Source organism: Onychostoma macrolepis, chromosome 21 (genome assembly GCF_012432095.1).
Source record: "Onychostoma macrolepis isolate SWU-2019 chromosome 21, ASM1243209v1, whole genome shotgun sequence".
NCBI classification, from domain to species: domain Eukaryota; kingdom Metazoa; phylum Chordata; class Actinopteri; order Cypriniformes; family Cyprinidae; genus Onychostoma; species Onychostoma macrolepis.
In genome coordinates this window covers 10,662,346-10,679,704 of record NC_081175.1, presented here as the reverse complement: position 1 = coordinate 10,679,704, position 17,359 = coordinate 10,662,346, and the positions used below count along the sequence as shown (strand labels likewise).

The following is a 17,359-nucleotide window of genomic DNA, read 5'->3' as shown; positions in this document are numbered from 1 at the left end:
TTATAAGGCCTCTTAATTAAAACTTTGCTGAAAAAACCTACAATCTACTGCATGCATTGTGTCATCTGATTGATAGTTTACTATTTTTGGCAAGTAAATGGCCTTTTGGTATAATTGTAAAAACATGTATTTTTGCCATGAAATCTTTACTTATTTTTATAAATTAAATGCAAAATCTTTTATACTGATAGTATTTAAAGATGAACACTAATGGGACTGACTGAACTTTTTGAGTTTATTTGATTATATATAATTTTATTCATGTTGAAATGTGAATATCAAATATGACAAAACAGGCTTTTGAGGACTATTTATGTGTAAATCTCTCAATCATTATTGTATTGCATTACATTATATGCTTTGCTCCCCACAGTAAAAAAAAAAACTAACAACAACAACAGAGCATTAAAGGATATACAATGTCACTTTGGGCCATTTACATGTAAATATCAACGTCTGCATCAAATTGCATAATTTTGTTCAGTTTAAGTGACGTGACCCATACTTGGAATTTGTGCTCCCGTCCAAAGTGCGTGCACGCACGCACACACACCAATCAGTGGGCAGCCATTTATGCTGCAGCGTCCGGGGAGCAGTTGGGGGTTCAGTGCCTTGCTCAAGGGAACCTCAGTCATGGTATTGAAGGTGGAGAGAGCGCTGTACATTCACTCCCCCCATCTACAAATCCTGCCGGACCTGAGACTTGAACTCACAACCTTTGGATTATGAGCCCGGCTCCCTAACCATTAGGTCACGACTTCGCATTTAGGCCTCTGAATAAAAAATTTAAAAGGTTTTCCCCACCTCAAATCTCCATTTTCAATCAATATAATATATATATTGTATATATATATATCACTGTAAAAAGTGATGTTGACTTAACTTAAAAAAATTGAGGAAACCCGTTGCCTTAATATGTTTAAGTAAATTATAATTAAAAAAATAAGTTAAGTGAATTGTCAAGTTCACTTGTTGAATCAAACTTTCAGGTTTCATTATTTACCATTTGCATTTAGAATGTATAGACTTACAGCTCCTTTGGGGAAAAAACTCACTGTCGTGAGCTTCTCAATGCAATACTTCGAAATTCTCACTGAAAACGTCTAACCTGAAAATAGAGTAGGGCCCAAAGCTCTGAGACGACAATGAAAAGCAGGGTTTCAAAAATAAATTGAAATCTGGAATTACACAAAATGTTTGTGTAACATGAAAAATGTATGTGTGACATGAAATGAAGAAATGTTTAAGATTCTGCTCCGTTTCTTGGCCACAAATTATGGTTTATCAATTAGTCAATCTGTTGCACAAAATTATGTTATAGTAAATGAATGCAAATACAGTTGAATCTCAAGGTATAATCTTATAACACAATAGCACTTCCTATTTTAATCAACTAGGTTTATGCGATTTAATAATTCAGCACCATGCTCTGCAAACATTCTCATTTTGACACTATACCAAAAGTCATTATGCCTCAGTGCTGACTGAATTTCAGAATTATTCAACATCACGGGTCATTAAGGGTCATTATCTTTGTTGAATACTTGTAATTTATAGGTCAGCAGTTAACTAACCCCATGAATTCTGCTTTTACGCTCAAAAATGTTGCTATATATAAAAACACTTTCATTTTAGTTTGATTCTTAAAACCAAAAGTCCAGAGGTATTATTAGTTGTTTACTGACATTTTAAATTCTACCTAATTTGCTATTTTCAGCCAGTAGTCAATGAATCTCTACGCCACTTTCGATGACTATATTCACTAGAATTACAGACCTAATAATTGCATAGCAAGTTAACAATCTCTTCTCTATAAATAAATGAGGATATTTGTTGCTTTAGCATGTGGAGCAAAATGAAGCATCCAAATTACCCCAAAGCGCAAGCATGTGGCATAATATATATAGCATTTATCACTTCACACTGGGAATTACATTAGTGACTAATTGATTTCAGCAGGAACTGTCACAAGATTACATATTGTGAAAAAAGCTATGAATGCATTCTACATTAAAAACCTCATAACTGGTAAACTGTAGGGACCATATATGGTAAAACATATAAAACGTGTAGTTTTAATGTAAAATACTGTAAAATAAAATTAGATAAATATGTAATTAACTCATAATGTACTTATATTGATTATGTTAATTATTTTGTTCAGCTGTTTGGACTCTTATTCTGACGGCACCCATTCACTGCAGAGAATCCACTAGTGAGCAAGTGATGTAATGCTAAATGTCTCAAAATTTGTTTCCAATGAAGAAACAAACTCATCTACATCCTGAGGCTGAGTACATTTCAGTTCATTTTCATGATGATATTACGTTCATTTTAGCATATTTCGTAACACTTGAAAAGCCTAGTGAGTGGTGCTAAAAGTACGTTCAGTTTTATCCAAAACAAATGAAAGTGAATCTGGCAATATTTTATTATGTTGTTTGTTGTAGGTTTCGAGGCAGTTCGGAAATTAAATGTCTCTAGAAGGTAAATGTTAATGCAACCTTACAATTTTAGCTTGCTTTAAACAAGTTTTTTGTTCTTTTAATGTGACTCGTGCATTATGGGTCTCATACACACAATGTTGTACCAGGTGAGCTACCTAGCAAGTTTGCTACATCAGAAAAGCCATAATGTACATGTTAAGCTAGTTATGAGATGCAAATGTGAAAATGTATTAGTTTACAAATTATGTATAATGGTAAAAGTGTTCATAACAAGAGGTTATAACATTGTGCAAGGAACCAGCAAAAAATAAGTATTTTCTAATCAATAACCTGGCCCGGTAATCATAATTTGCATGAATAGGAATAACAGTTATTGGTGTTTATTACAAACGTATTATTAGTTATGTACATTACATACAAATGCTATAAATGTTGCTATTGGCAATTATAGTCACTGATGAAGTAGATGATGTTTACTAGTTAAACCAAAAGAAAAATGAATTACTATCAGATTGCTTATTGTTATCAAAATAAAAGCCATAGTATCAAAATGAGAAAGGCTGCATTATGTTGCATTTTATGTTAATGTATCCTCAATTTTTTGTAACATTTTAGTAAAGTTCTAACAACCACAGATGGCCCTTCCTTACCAAAAACTGTATTATATAAATTGCATTATAGAATTCTTAACAGATTAGTGAGTAATTGAACGAAACTTTGATTAATATATGCCATGCACATTCATGACTTATTAATTCAAGTTATTATAACATGCGACTACCTATGGATTTTACAGTGCTTTATTGCCAATTAATCACACTTCGAGAGCTTGTGCAGTTTGACAGCGCAAGCAGTCCACCCCCGTCTCGTAAAGAGAGAGAGAGGAGGAGAGAAGCGGGCACAAACACTCCCATATTTGTTCAACGCGACAAGCTGGAGCGCACCGAAGATTCAAGCTCAACACTAGACATTCCCTGCCGCCTGCCTCCGCGCGCGCTTCTATAGGAAACAAAACATGTCTTGGCTTTGTGTGGTTCACCACTGCCCCATCAAAAAGGCAGCTGAAATTGATGAAAGATATTCTATTCATCAGGGAGTTTTAAAAGTTAGCACACCATCTTTGGTATGATACGCTTGGCGTTGAGTGTTTGGCGGATCGCGCAGCGCTTCAGATTGGATGCTACAAGTTTGAAGTCGAAGCGCGTTTTGGATGAGAATACACCTGGAAATGGGGGATCAGCGCCACAGCTACCCAGAATGGATTTAACTACTGTCACATTCCCCTCACTGAACTCATCCGCGGATACTAATGGCACAAGCGCGCCGAGACCCCCGCCGCATTCACAATGCGTGGCGGTGCTCATCATTCTCGTGGTTACCGTGATCATCTTGGTGACCATTGTGGGGAACGTATTAGTGGTGGTGGCAGTTTTCACCAGCCGCGCGCTGCGTGCGCCACAGAACCTCTTTCTGGTTTCCTTGGCGTCTGCTGATATTTTGGTGGCCACTTTGGTTATTCCATTCTCCCTAGCCAATGAAGTGATGGGCTTCTGGTACTTTGGAAGCACCTGGTGTGCCTTCTACCTGGCTTTGGACGTGCTCTTCTGCACGTCATCCATTGTGCACCTCTGCGCCATAAGTTTGGACCGCTACTGGTCGGTCACCAAAGCGGTCAGCTACAACCTAAAGAGAACCCCGCGGAGAATAAAGTTTATGATCACGGTGGTGTGGGTCATTTCGGCCGTGATTTCCTTCCCACCGCTTCTCATGACCAAACACGACGAGCTAGAGTGCTTGCTGAACAACGAGACCTGGTACATCCTCTCCTCCTGCATGGTGTCGTTTTTTGCGCCTGGTCTCATCATGATTTTGGTGTACTGCAAGATCTACAGGGTGGCTAAACAGCGCGCGTCCACCGTGTTCGTGGCTAAGAACGGGATGGAGCGACAACCTTCGCAATCCGAGACCTGCTTCGTGCGTAAAGGCAAGTCAGAGATGGAGAGCCCCAGCAGCCACAGCTCAGGCAGCCGAGAGCGCAAAGGCGAACTCGACGACATCGATCTGGAGGAGAGCAGCGTCCCCAACAGACAAAGAAACTCGCGCTTCGCCAAGAGCAGGAAGGTGGAAGGGGCACAAGCGTGTCCAAAGCAAAATGGACGGCTGTCATGGGCATGTAGCCGCGCGTCGGAGCTCGATCAGGAGCCGAAGGCGCGTCAGCTGTCTTTGTCCAAGTCGAAACTGGCACAGATGCGAGAGAAGCGCTTCACTTTCGTGCTGGCAGTGGTTATGGGGGTGTTCGTGCTCTGCTGGTTTCCTTTTTTCTTCACGTACAGCCTCCATGCCATATGCAGAGAAAGTTGCACAATACCGGATTCTCTGTTCAATCTCTTTTTCTGGATTGGTTACTGCAACAGCTCTGTGAACCCCATCATTTATACCATTTTCAATAGAGACTTTAGGAAAGCTTTCAAGAAGATAATGTGTCAGCATTCTACACGCACGTAAATGCACACACACATATGTATATGGGTCAATGACAAATAAAAGAGTGTGGTATAGAGTGTCAAGAGATGATAAAGAATGGGGGATCTTTTGAAAATGTAATATAATACTCTGTAAAAAAAAAGCGGTAACCTGCAATTGTTACATTAAAGTGCTATTTCTGCCTGATCTTACCCTTAAATTTGTATGGGTCAAAATAATAGATTTTTTATTCCAAAAAATCATTAGGATATTAAGTAAAGATCATGTTCCATGAAGATATTTTGTAAATTTCCTACCGTAAATATATCAAAACTTGCTAAGGACTTCATTTGGACAGATTTAAAGGTGATTTTCTCAATATTTCGATTTTTTGCTCTGCCAAATATTGTTCTAGCGTAACAAACCATACATCAATGGAAAGCTTATTTATTCAGCTTTCAGATCATGTATAAATCCCAATTTAAAAAAAAACAATTGACACTTATGACTGGTTTTGCGGTCCAGGTTCACATACAGTGTATATATAGGTTGATTCAGTAATTTTAAGTAACATTTTTTTATTTATTAGTTTTAGGTGTTACCATGTGAAGCACAATTTTTTTTTCAGTGTACTGTATAACATATGCACACATCTGCCTTAAAAATGCAAAGTGCAGTAAAGATTAAATAAAAGCAACTAAATTTTGTTCTTGCATGTTGAATAAATGTAGATAAATTAATAATAATAAAAAAAAACTTTCATGACTATCAAGTTTTCTTAGGCTGACCCCATTTGACCTAAACAAATCATCTTGACACACAGTAATACGAGCTTTATGCTTTTCCTGTCACATGAAAACAAAATGTCTTTCTGCATATTGGTTACACCACAATGACTTTTTGCAATTTGGTCTGTTTAAAAAAACTGCTTCCATGCTTGTTTTGTAGTGAAAGATATAATGGCAATTTATCTTTTTTTCTAGAATTTAATTTAAGATTTATTTATTTATTTTTTACAATCTCCAGCTGGTTACACCTTTGACATTTTTTTATTTTTCTTTTCATTTTTTTCCCCCTACAAATGTGACTTCTGAAGTGCTGAAGCAGGAATTGAATTTTTGAATAATTTAATGGATCCTGACAAAAACGAGTGTCACATCATTGACCCATATATATATATATATAATGTATGTGTTGGCATTTGTGTGCATGTAAACATCTTGTTTACCTGCGTATGAGTTTGTCTGTGTGCTCTGTAAATAGTGTTACATGATCTCTAAGCATTTCTCTTGCTTGTGCACATATTTTGGACTGTAGTGTATTCCTATTTAAGATATACAGTATTTTTATTTCCGCAGAGATGGGCAGGTTACCCGGTCAAATGTGAAAGCTCCTTCAAAGACCACACATGATGTGGCAGTCCACTTTAATTATGTATTATTTATAGGAGTACATGTTCAAAATATTTCAAAACTGGATCAAAACAGCTTAAATATGACAGACTCTTTAATTAAATTGCCTCTTTGTACAAAGACATTCACGTGAGAAATTTTAATAAAGTTTTTGATCTGACCAGTGTTTAAGAAATAAACATTAATTGTTAGCATCTCAGAATATTTTAAAATCAGTTACCAGAAAGAAAATTGCAACTGTTTACTCATTAGAAGCACATGTTTTCCAGTCTTGTGACGACACTGCAGACCTGAATCCTTGCCACTGTCCTCGGTGCTGATGGGCTTCAAAGGCCTGCAAAGAAACCCTGGTGGTAAATTTGTGTCGTCCAAAGGCTTTAAACACATGCAATATTATTTTTTCCTTTCCTCCCAATATGATAATGTTAAATTAACTAGATCAGTCAAAGGCTGCCTAAGATGGCAAGAATAACTAAGTTTAAAGTCTAAATTTGATTACCCTAATTTAAATGTCATTTATATGTTAATGCCACTATAATTATATAATAAAAATGTCCATAGAATTTAAATCTCAGCTGAACTGAACAGTTACACAGAGTAACTTATTCAAATCGTCTTTAAAATCATAGATTATATGGAAGATCACATTCTGTCAGCTGGTAAGTCTGAGCCAAATAAGAATGATTCATGTATTATTTTGTTTGTTTGTTCTTTTTTGGCGAATAATCAAATCTTTGTAGTTCCAGATCTTAACAGTGTTGTGATGTTACTCACCATAACTCCCCATGATGTTAATAAAATAAATATAGAATTCTATTTATTATGCATTCATGCAACATCTCAGTTTAGAGCTGGATCAAAGGACAACAGGGCCCTGTGACACAAACTTCAGGGACATTTTCAAGGTTAAAACTAAAAGTAAAAACTATTAAGAAAAAGAATTAATAATCAACAAAAATAAATAATCATTTGCTTAGTCATCTTATCACAGTATGAGAGCATGTTAAGGCTGATGTTAGAAATAATGGGTGGTAATAGACCCCCATGTTGGAGGATGTGTGAAAATTATGCAAGTGACAAATGGATCCTGTTGTGTTTTGTTTCAGTTATCTGATTCATAGTGTGCATGATCATGAAACAACAATTGTTCAAGTTCAGGGGCCACATTACACATTCGGCTCCAGTTTTTGTGGATGCACTGTACAAACAGAACAGAGGGTGCGTCACTGCTTTGGGCCCCTGGGAGGCCCCTCCACATGGCCGTTCAGTAATTCTGCCCTGTTCTTTTCTGAAACCAAGTGCCCTAATAAGAGAGCTGACAGAACTGGTATCTAAGGCAATCTCGCTCTCCTACTTGAAAGCTATTGAAAAACTTCCATCTCTGAAATCGGCTTCTGAGAACAGATACATCGTGTCCAATGACCAGAGACACACATTAAAGAGAATAAAAGAGAATAGCAAAAAGAGAGGACAGATTCCCTCTGAGGAAATTTTTGCCCATCATGTGCGCTATGTTCCGCTCTTGACCCACCCAACATAGAGGATGCGGCAGTTTAACAAAAAATAGTGTGATGTTCTGGTGGACACACTGTTTGCAAGCTTTTAAATGGCAGTGTTAGATGTTCTTGTCACTTTTGGATGAGTAAACCATCAAAACATCTGTAATATCTTGCTTCGGGCCATGCTTAGAAACTGCATTTGGCAGAGCTCCCCATCAGGACTCAAGCGAGAAGCTTAATAAATTTTTCAGAGAACCGTTATTGCAGTCGGTTGTTGTCCAGGCTGAAAAGAAAAAAGAAAAAATGAACAGAGCTTATGGTAAAGTGACTAAAAGCAGGGAGGCGTCCACTTTGCATACACATTGATGACTGTTAGGAAAATGAGAGAAAGAAATCACATGAGAGTCCTGGTTTCCCTGTGAGAGATGGAACGGGGTCAGATCGGGGGAAGCTGGGGGTGGGCGGCAGCAGCTCCAGCACACGCTGATCTGATGAGGGGCAGCATTGTGTATCGTGGCACAGAGGAAAGCGATGTGAAGATGAAGCACTCAGTCCTCACTGGAATGTGTGCAACCTCAAAGCAAAACAACTCACATTGTTGCAATTAGGTTATGGGTGAAAAATTAGACAGGACAGATGCTTTAGCATTTTCGTCATATGACAACAAAGTGTTAGGCTTAAAGAAATAATTCCATTATGTATGGTGGAGTCTAAAGTCTGAGATCATATTAAAAATCTATTTAAAATCTTACTTAAGAAGGTTTCTGGATTTTGAAAAATTATAAATAAAGAAAAATTACATAACACTTTACATGCAATACGGTGCAATTAATTAACGTTAGTTAATGCGTTTACTAACATAAGTATTTTTTCATTGTTGGTTCATGTTAAGTAATGTTAACAAATGGAACCTTATTTGGAAATGGTCATAAAGACAGTCTCTGCGTCTAAATATGCCTAGTTCCCTACTTTATAGTAGGCAAAAAAAAAAAAAATGGAATGAAATTCCGGATTCATGGTGTTTATAAAACAGCAAGCAAAAAAAAAAAAAAAATACCCATATGACCTACTGCATACAATGGACACTTTTGTGCTTGTCCCAATACCTACACTTGTAATCTCTGCACTTGACCACTTGTCTACTTATATGACATATTCCCTGTATTTGGCCAAAGTTTTCAATGGGGTGTAAAACTTTCCATGATCCAATGGGAGACATTTAAAACATATTGTTGTAAAAATGTAAGCTTTATTTACACATTTTGTACATTTAATATTTCACACTTTAAGTTAAATTTCTAAATTCCTGTTCAGTAGTTCCTATGCATGGCACAATTTAATTGTTGGTGCTTCTAATTAAGTGATAAAAGCAGCTGCAAATGTTTAACAAAATTTACATATCTATCTCTTTACCAATAAAATGTGCAATGATTTGCGTTTTACACAAATTAAATTAATTTCCACTGCAAAGTTTTCCTCGAGATCTTGCAATTTCAGGGCATCTGAGTTCCTCAATATTATGAATGATAGGATGCACTTAGCCTACAGCTACCACTCTCAACTAGATATGGTGTGGATTTAGTGTGCGTTAAGGGCACTGAGCTTTGAACTGGGACAGCCTTGCACACTTCCTGTCGCTTGCACTCACTCTCAAGTGGCCAAGACGTGTGGGTATTAGGACAGGCCCTTACTAGTCTCGTGTAGCCAGATCTTCAGACTGACGGCTGAAGGTCTGGGAACTTTGGCCACTTTGGATGGCCAAGGCCCACCCAAGAGGCCATATGACAGACAGGTAAAGCAACCAATCACGTTTAATTTTGTTCCAGGTCATGTTTGGAAATGTCACATGGAAATGTTGCCACAAAAACTCTTGGACATATTTTAAAGATTCTATTCTGCAAACTTTAAAATTTTCACATACTTTTGAAAATTCAGCGTTAAGTTGATCCTGACCAGCACTCGTCGTCAGTTGTAAACAAAACGGCTTTCTTCTTTTGTGAGGGGGTTGGGCACCACACATTTTTGTTTCCAGGCGGAACGTTAAAAAGAACGCGACACACAAGCCTCCCGGAAATCCTGTATAATTGAAGTGTTTCCAGATAAGTGTGCCATATGCGTCAGACGTTTTTTAACAGTCACAAAGTAAGTTAAATGCAGTTTCTATTGAGACAGTATGTCATTTCAGATGCAGTTAGTCACTTGTCAGTGTTTTTGAACGAATCAGTTAAATAAGTGATTTAAATGACTCATTCATGAACACAGTCACTGACAAAATCGAATACTTCCCTACTATATGTATGCAAAAAACAGTACACCAAAAGAGTAGTATGTTAGAATTTATAAGATTAGAAAAACAGCAAAAAAAGGTGATGAGATGATCTACTATTTCCAGTGAGATTTTGAAGTGCACATTCGATGAATACTTTATCCCATGAGGCCAGAGGAGATCATTTATGAATGGCAGGGAAACGATGTAACATTGGTAAGTCACGTGACAGTAACAACATGGCTGCCCATATTCATACTAAATAGAGTATACTTTTTTAACTGTCACTCAGTACGTGACTTTGGATGCAGCGAGTCACTTACCACCACCTACTGATGCAACAATGTAACCTGCATAAAAACTCTCTGAAAAATTCCCATTATGACTAACTTTTAGTTTCCAGAGGTTAATTCTTTAATTGATTAAATCATGAGTAAATTCAGAGTGAGTGGATTAAGTGTAATGAAGTTTAAGTTGTAACCTCACTTTGGACAGAGCAATCGACCAATATATTATATACAGTATATTGATCAATCTACTCATTCAGGTAAATAAAACTGGAAGCACTTCAATGTTTCTTATATCCTGCAGACTCTCTCATTTCATAGAAACACAACTGGCGCCACCTTGCATCTTAATTTTAGTGAAAAGTACCTCAAAATTAATATGTTCAAATAGTGAATGGAATGATTTCGAATTTACTTCAGTTTGTAAGGAAGCAATTAAACATGGTTTTAAGTTGAAGTGGGTTGATATTGTGTAGTGTGAAGGCATGCAGAAGAAAACAGGTGTGAGGCAGCCATTTAAAAGCCTGTGTTGTGATCAACAGGATTACATGAACATGTTTTTTATGAACTTTTATTTAAGTTGAGAGGACTACCTGAGCAGAAGTGTGCCACTTAAGGCTAAATTGGCAATTTTCCTCTGGATTCTCTATAAGGCAATCACCAGTGTCAATGGGTTTGATGTTTTAATTTCTCAGGGGTGAAATCAAGAAACGCTTTGCATATTCTTTCAGAGTATAATTATCGTTGTAGAGACCCCCGCGGTCGCCCATCACAGGTGTCAGCTGTTTGACAAAGAAGTAAACACCATTAGATTTGAGAGTTCCTTAAGACAACATAAAAAGGCCCATGAAAATCATCTCTCATCATGTTTTTACCACAAAAAATTGGCATGTTGTGCTGCAGTTTAATTCACTCAAATCTCATAGGAGATCTTTATTAATACTCATAATTCTTGAAGATACAATTACTTAACAAACTGATCTTGAGAACCTAAGCCAGAGAATACAGCTTCTGTTTCAAATATTTTCCACCAGCATAATACTTCATATATTCTGCTCTCTGGTAATAAGGTATTCTGAGTAGCTGGGGAAGCTTCTAAAGTCTCGGAGCTCTTCTCAGCCTCAGATCCATCACTGGGGAATGAGTTAGGTGAAAAAATACCATCTGCTGGAGATAACCTATGCACAGAAGCACATGGAACCTTATTAAAAGAGAAAGTTTCTTTTCTTAGTCCTCTTGTTTCATTCTTTAAAAGAATCAGGCATCAGCAAATTCTCAGCTTGAGTTATTCCTCTGCTCTTGTCCTTTAAGATTTTCTGAGGATGTGTCAAGATTAGATTGGAGTATCGCTGATATCCTCAAGCTTTGAGACACAGATGTAAGCAATGAATACGGCGGCTGCTGAGTGATGCAAGATGGCGTAATGTATGCACAGGAAGTGACTGCTTTAATAGCGCTGCTTGACAACATATAATGATACTTAGAAGTCTTAATTTTAGAACATTTAAGTTCATTTCCTCTTTTGAAGGTTTGAAAAAGAACCGCTGGGGTGTTTTTGTGAAGGAATCACACATCAAATCAGAAGTCAAAATGACCATGATTAATTACAAGAAATTGATAAGAAAACTGATAAAATTATGTTTGTTCATTTGGGGGGTGTCTTCTTATGCACCTTCTTATGCATGGTTATGTGTTGTTACTTTAGCCATTTTATGAAGCGTCTCATTCCTATGGAAACATAGGCCTACAATGTTTAGAAAAATGTAGGCATTAAAAAAATACATAGCACTGAAAACAAAAACTGCAATACTTTTTTATATTTTTTACATGTAACACCTTTATTGAAGCACTCATTTAATTAATTTCTCTTTCGTAAGTTAAAGGGATAGTTCACCCAAAAATGAATATTCTGTTATCACTTACTGACCACCATGTTGTTCAAAACCAGTATGAATTTCTTTCTTCTAGAACACAAAAGAAGATATTTTGAAGAATGTTGGCAACCATATAGTTGCTGGTAACCATTGACTTCCATAGTATTTTTTCAATAGAATGGAAGTCAGTGGGACCAGCCACAAGGACCTAGTGCAATTAGCACTGTTATTTTTTCCCTGTTGTCCATGATACCATAAGAACAGACTTACAACCCATTTTTGGGTTGCAGCTTACCTTACCAGCTGAGCACCAATGCTTTATACCCCAACAGTAAAAACAACCATGAAAACATATCAGTAGGTCTGGAAGTAATCTCTACTGGTCATCATTTAAATCATATTTTTGGGGCACAGCTGGCACATAGAGAAAATCAGAGCAGCCTAGTGGGGCACAACAAAAGAGGGAAAGAGGGAGATCAAAACAAAATAAATGCCACACGCTCTCAAAAGCATGAAGAGACGCAGACAGACAGACAGACAGACAGAGACGCTCTGTTCCAAAACCTAGCATAAGCATTTTTTTTTTATGCAAATGTTGCTCCAAAAAGTGAGCAGAATTATTTTTGCCAAATTCTAAGGCAGCCGTCATGCTGTCCTTTGTGGAGAAGGCAACCCCAGAATATACTTTAAAAAATACTTTAGAGATAGCAGAGTGCAACAAATGTTATTTATAAGTATTATTTATTCAGTGCTGATGTATTGATTAAATGTAAACATTAAAAAAACTTACAATTTACAATGCATTTAAATAATTTTACAATTGTATCTCCTGTTTTACCCAAAATTTGTGAGCCAATGTCAATATTAATAGTGAGTCAAACACCTTAAGAACACACATGCTTTTTGTTGCAGTGAATTTCAAATCACTCACTTATGAGGTTTCATTTCAGTTAGGATGCTAGATGCTCATATAAAAGACAGCTGTCTATATAGGCAGTAGACATTGAGGTAGCAGAGTATGTTGAGAGAGATGTGAGAAAAGAGACAAAAGCAAAGAGAAGAAGGGAGGCTGAACTTCCCTCAAGTCTTCATTATGCACATTGAAAGCAGAAAAACCCAGCGCTGCCTCTAAGCATCTGAAAGTCTCATCAGCAACATAAATAATATATTTGGCTTGCAGGACAACACATCTCCAATGAAACCTCAAACTGCTTATGATGAACAGACCTATATGCACACCTGTGTTTGAATGAAAAGGGAAACAATTTAGACGACACAATGATTTGTCGGCACATGCAAGACGCTTCTTAAAAAGCCTTTGATGTAAGAGCGGCTTCTGAATGCAACCTCTGGCCCCTTAGTGCTTCTGTAAAATAGATACAGAAATAGTTAATTTCAATGGAAATATGTAATGCCTTGGCTATCCGTCCAGGTTGTTTCCCTGCCTAGAGCTGGGAATTGCTGGGATAGCACCTGCACAACCCTATATAGGACAAGTGGTTTGGAAAATGGATTTATGGAAACCAAAATGTAAAAATTAACATTTTTCAAAATAGCCACTACAGGTAATGAGACGCAAACAAAGGCATTGCAATACAATTTTTATAGTATATATACTGGTCAAAAGTTTTTGGATGTTTTTAAAGGAAGTCTCTTATGCTCACAAACAAATTTATTTGATCAAAAATATAAAAGCTAAGATTGTGAAATATTATTATAATTTAAAATGACTGTTTTCTGCTTAATGTCTTTGTTCAGCAAGGATGCATTAAACTGATCAAATATAACAGTAAAGACATTTATAATGTTACAAAAATATCCCTTTATAAATAAATGCTGTTCATTTAACTATTCTGAAGAATCCTGAAAAATGTATTTCCACAAAACAATTTAAGCAGCAAATCTGCTTTCAGAATTGATAATAACAAGAACCATTATTAATAACTGAGAGTCATAACGATTGATAATAATAAATTACCAAATTCGCATATTAGTTTGATTTCTGAAGGATCGTGAGACACTGAAGTCTAGAATAATGGCTGCCGAAAATTCAGCTTTGCCATCAAATGAATAAATAATGTTTCAAAATATATGAAAATATATATTATATATACAATTTTAAAAAGGCATATATTCGGTTAAAAATTGACAGGTGTGGATTCCAGAAATTCACTGTAAAAATACTGTGACAGGAACTTACGGGAATGTCCTTTTATTTATTATTATTATTTATTTTTATTTATATTATATCTCAATTGCTTTTTTTTTCTATTCAAAAACCATACATTTGTATATGGTAAGGCAGCTTATGGTTAACCAACTAAAACGTTTTTGCATATTTTTTAAATATACAAACTATTTTTTTTATATAATTACTTCTGTAAGTTAGAACAAGTTAGATACTTCTGTAGTGTAATCAAGGGAAGCAACAATAGGATTATACATTAAAAAAAATTAAAGGGTGGTTTACCGCTTTTTTTCTTTGCTTGATTGTGTTTATGGGGTGCGATATAACATGTCTTCGTGTTTCGTTTGTTAAAAAACGCCTTATTTTTCATATATTTCACCTTTATTGTAAGCCGCTTTCTCCTCTGTCATTTGAACGACCGGTTGACTTCCTGATTCTATGAAACCACTCCCTCAGAAACAGGCAATGGGCTCAGATAGTTGGGCCGGTGTGTTTTGATTGGCTAAACTGCGTACTGCACATTGTCCGGAAACTTCACGCCCATTACCTTCACTGGGCGACAGTTGCATGTGCTCTGCTCAAATGTAAATAATGGTGTCAATATTGCCGTATCAGTTTGAGCCAGAATCAGACCCAGAAAGCGGTAATGAAGAGAGTCAAGCAGAACTTCCGCAAGCACGGCTCTTACAAAACGTTTCTGAATGGAAGTTTGCTGTTGTGATTACATATAATTTTTTGAAGTTTGTGTTTGTCTTATACACACAAAATAGCATCGAACTGGCTACTATAACCAAACAGCGTTGGCTTGTGTTTACGTTCTTGATCAAATCGAAAAATTACGTCATAAAGTATACATGGAAAATACATTTACAAAATTAGTACATAATTACAAATTCGGGTCCAAAATGTTTGTACGCGTTTGTCAAAGACACACGAAATAGCATTTAACTAACTGGCTACTAAAGCCAGCGTTGGGATTTGTTTACGACCTTGATAAAACTAAAACATTACGTCTGAAATTATACATGCAAATACATTTAAAATTATTAAATCTTACTTACAGGTTGTGGCCCGACAACTGCTGCCTCTGGTTTTAAAGTTGGAACTGCTCCATGTTTTAGTAATAGTTTTTGTGTGAATCCGGCACTGAACTTGTGTAGATTCTGGAAGCTGTCTTCCATAAAATGCGCAGCACAGAGAGCTAAATTAGGATTGTAATTGTCAGGAACATAATCAAACATAAATTTTAACCATTGTTGACGAACTACAGCATCCGTAGGAAGCCCAAACACAGAAGACCTGACAGCTGGGTGAAAATAACACCGTTTCAATGGCATGACTACAACTCTCCAATATAACTCTTCCTCTTCGACAAAGCCGCAGAACAGTGCAAATTTATGGGTTTATTACGTATGCAACCCGGGAAGTAGCTCGTTGTAGTCCCATATGAGTCGTTTTTGTAGGCATTAAACTTCCTGATATTTAAAAGACGATATCTCCGCTTACTTTGAACTTTCAGCGCAGCAACTTTGCAGATACTGTTCATGCACCAACAGCAACATTACATACTATTTAAAATGAAAAAAGTGAAATCATAGTAAACCACCACTTTAAAAAAACTCTTTAATGACAAATCTGATCAGTGGCAAATACATGATACTTCAGTGATCTGTGGGAATCACACTGAGGGACTACAGGATATTTAGGAGCACCGATAATATCTGATGACAGCGAAAAATGCTCAGCAGCGAACAGTATTAGAAACTATCTCAGTACAATCCATAGGGTCAGAAGTGCTTGTGGAGTCTTTGATGGGGTCAGAAACAGAAGGTAGACTCATCTGTCTGAGAATTCCATCTAGTTCTGCACAAAGACTTTTGATGAAGATTCACACACAGGGGTTTACCAGCAAAACTTTGAGGAATACAGTTTACTAACAGTACTTTTTTTTTTTTACTTATACATATGTTGGCTTATTGCATGCTAAAGTGGAATTGTTACGGGACTGACGAGACGTGAGACGTGCGGATCCATATGCAAGTTTTTAATGAGCAGAGACGTAGTCATGTCTTGTCAGGCAGGGTCGAACAGTGGCAAACAGGTATAACATGGGCGAGACAAAGAGTAAACAAAGACAAGCATGGGTCGACGATCGGTGAACAGTATCCAAAGGGGTTAGACAAGAGAGGCAATCCAAAACGTAAGCGATAGTCCAGGCAGGGGAAAACACAATCCGACAAAAGCGAGGCAAGGCAAGACTAGGGAAACTAACAGGGGCTCTGTAGGGCAGCGATAATGCATACAATACTCGGCAAAGAGGGAGAGAAAGTCCAATGCTTATAAAGAGTGTCTGATTGGATACAGCTGTGTGCGTGTGATCAGGTGAGCATGTGATTAGTGAAATGGCTGATGGGAAATGCAGTCCATTGTGATGTGTGGTGTGAAAGTCAATATAATGGCAGGGCGACCTCTTGTGGCAGTCGGATAGAAGAGCAGGCCCAGGATTCGTCACATAGCCCCCCTCCAAGGAGCGGCTTCCAGACGCTCCTAGACAATCCAGGAGGGTGGTGGAGCAGAGGCGGAACAGGGGGAGGGATGGAGGGCCAGGTCCACGTGGAAGTGGAGTGACCGGGGACCAAGGCAGAGCCGGCAGAGCAGGAAGCCAGGGCAGAGTGGACGGGACTGGAGCCCACCAGGGCGGAGCAGACGGGACAGAAGACCTCCACGGCAGTGCAGACAGAGCAGGAGCCCACCAGGGTGGAGCAGAAGACCGCCAGACAACAGACCACCACGGCAGCACAGACAGAACAGGCGGAGCAGAAGACCACCAGAGCCAGATAGTGGACCACCGCAGCAGAGCAGACGGAACAGGTGGAGCAAAAGACCACCAGAGCGGAGCAGACGGACCTGAAGACCACCACGG

The 17,359-nt window shown here is 37.6% G+C and overlaps 1 protein-coding gene across 1 annotated transcript; it reads left to right on the top strand.

The window, feature by feature from the left end:
- Positions 1-3,625: 3,625 nt before the first annotated feature.
- adra2db (adrenergic, alpha-2D-, receptor b) lies at positions 3,626-4,952 on the top strand. The gene has a single exon (XM_058758669.1). It carries the CDS (start codon positions 3,705-3,707, stop codon positions 4,950-4,952), a length of 1,248 nt encoding a protein of 415 aa, XP_058614652.1. The 5' UTR covers positions 3,626-3,704.
- The last annotated feature ends 12,407 nt before the right edge of the window (positions 4,953-17,359 follow it).

What these genes read in the sequence shown, in the direction of transcription:
- adra2db (XM_058758669.1), top strand. Translation starts at nt 3,705, where the DNA reads ATGGATTTAACTACTGTCACATTCCCCTCACTGAACTCATCCGCGGAT.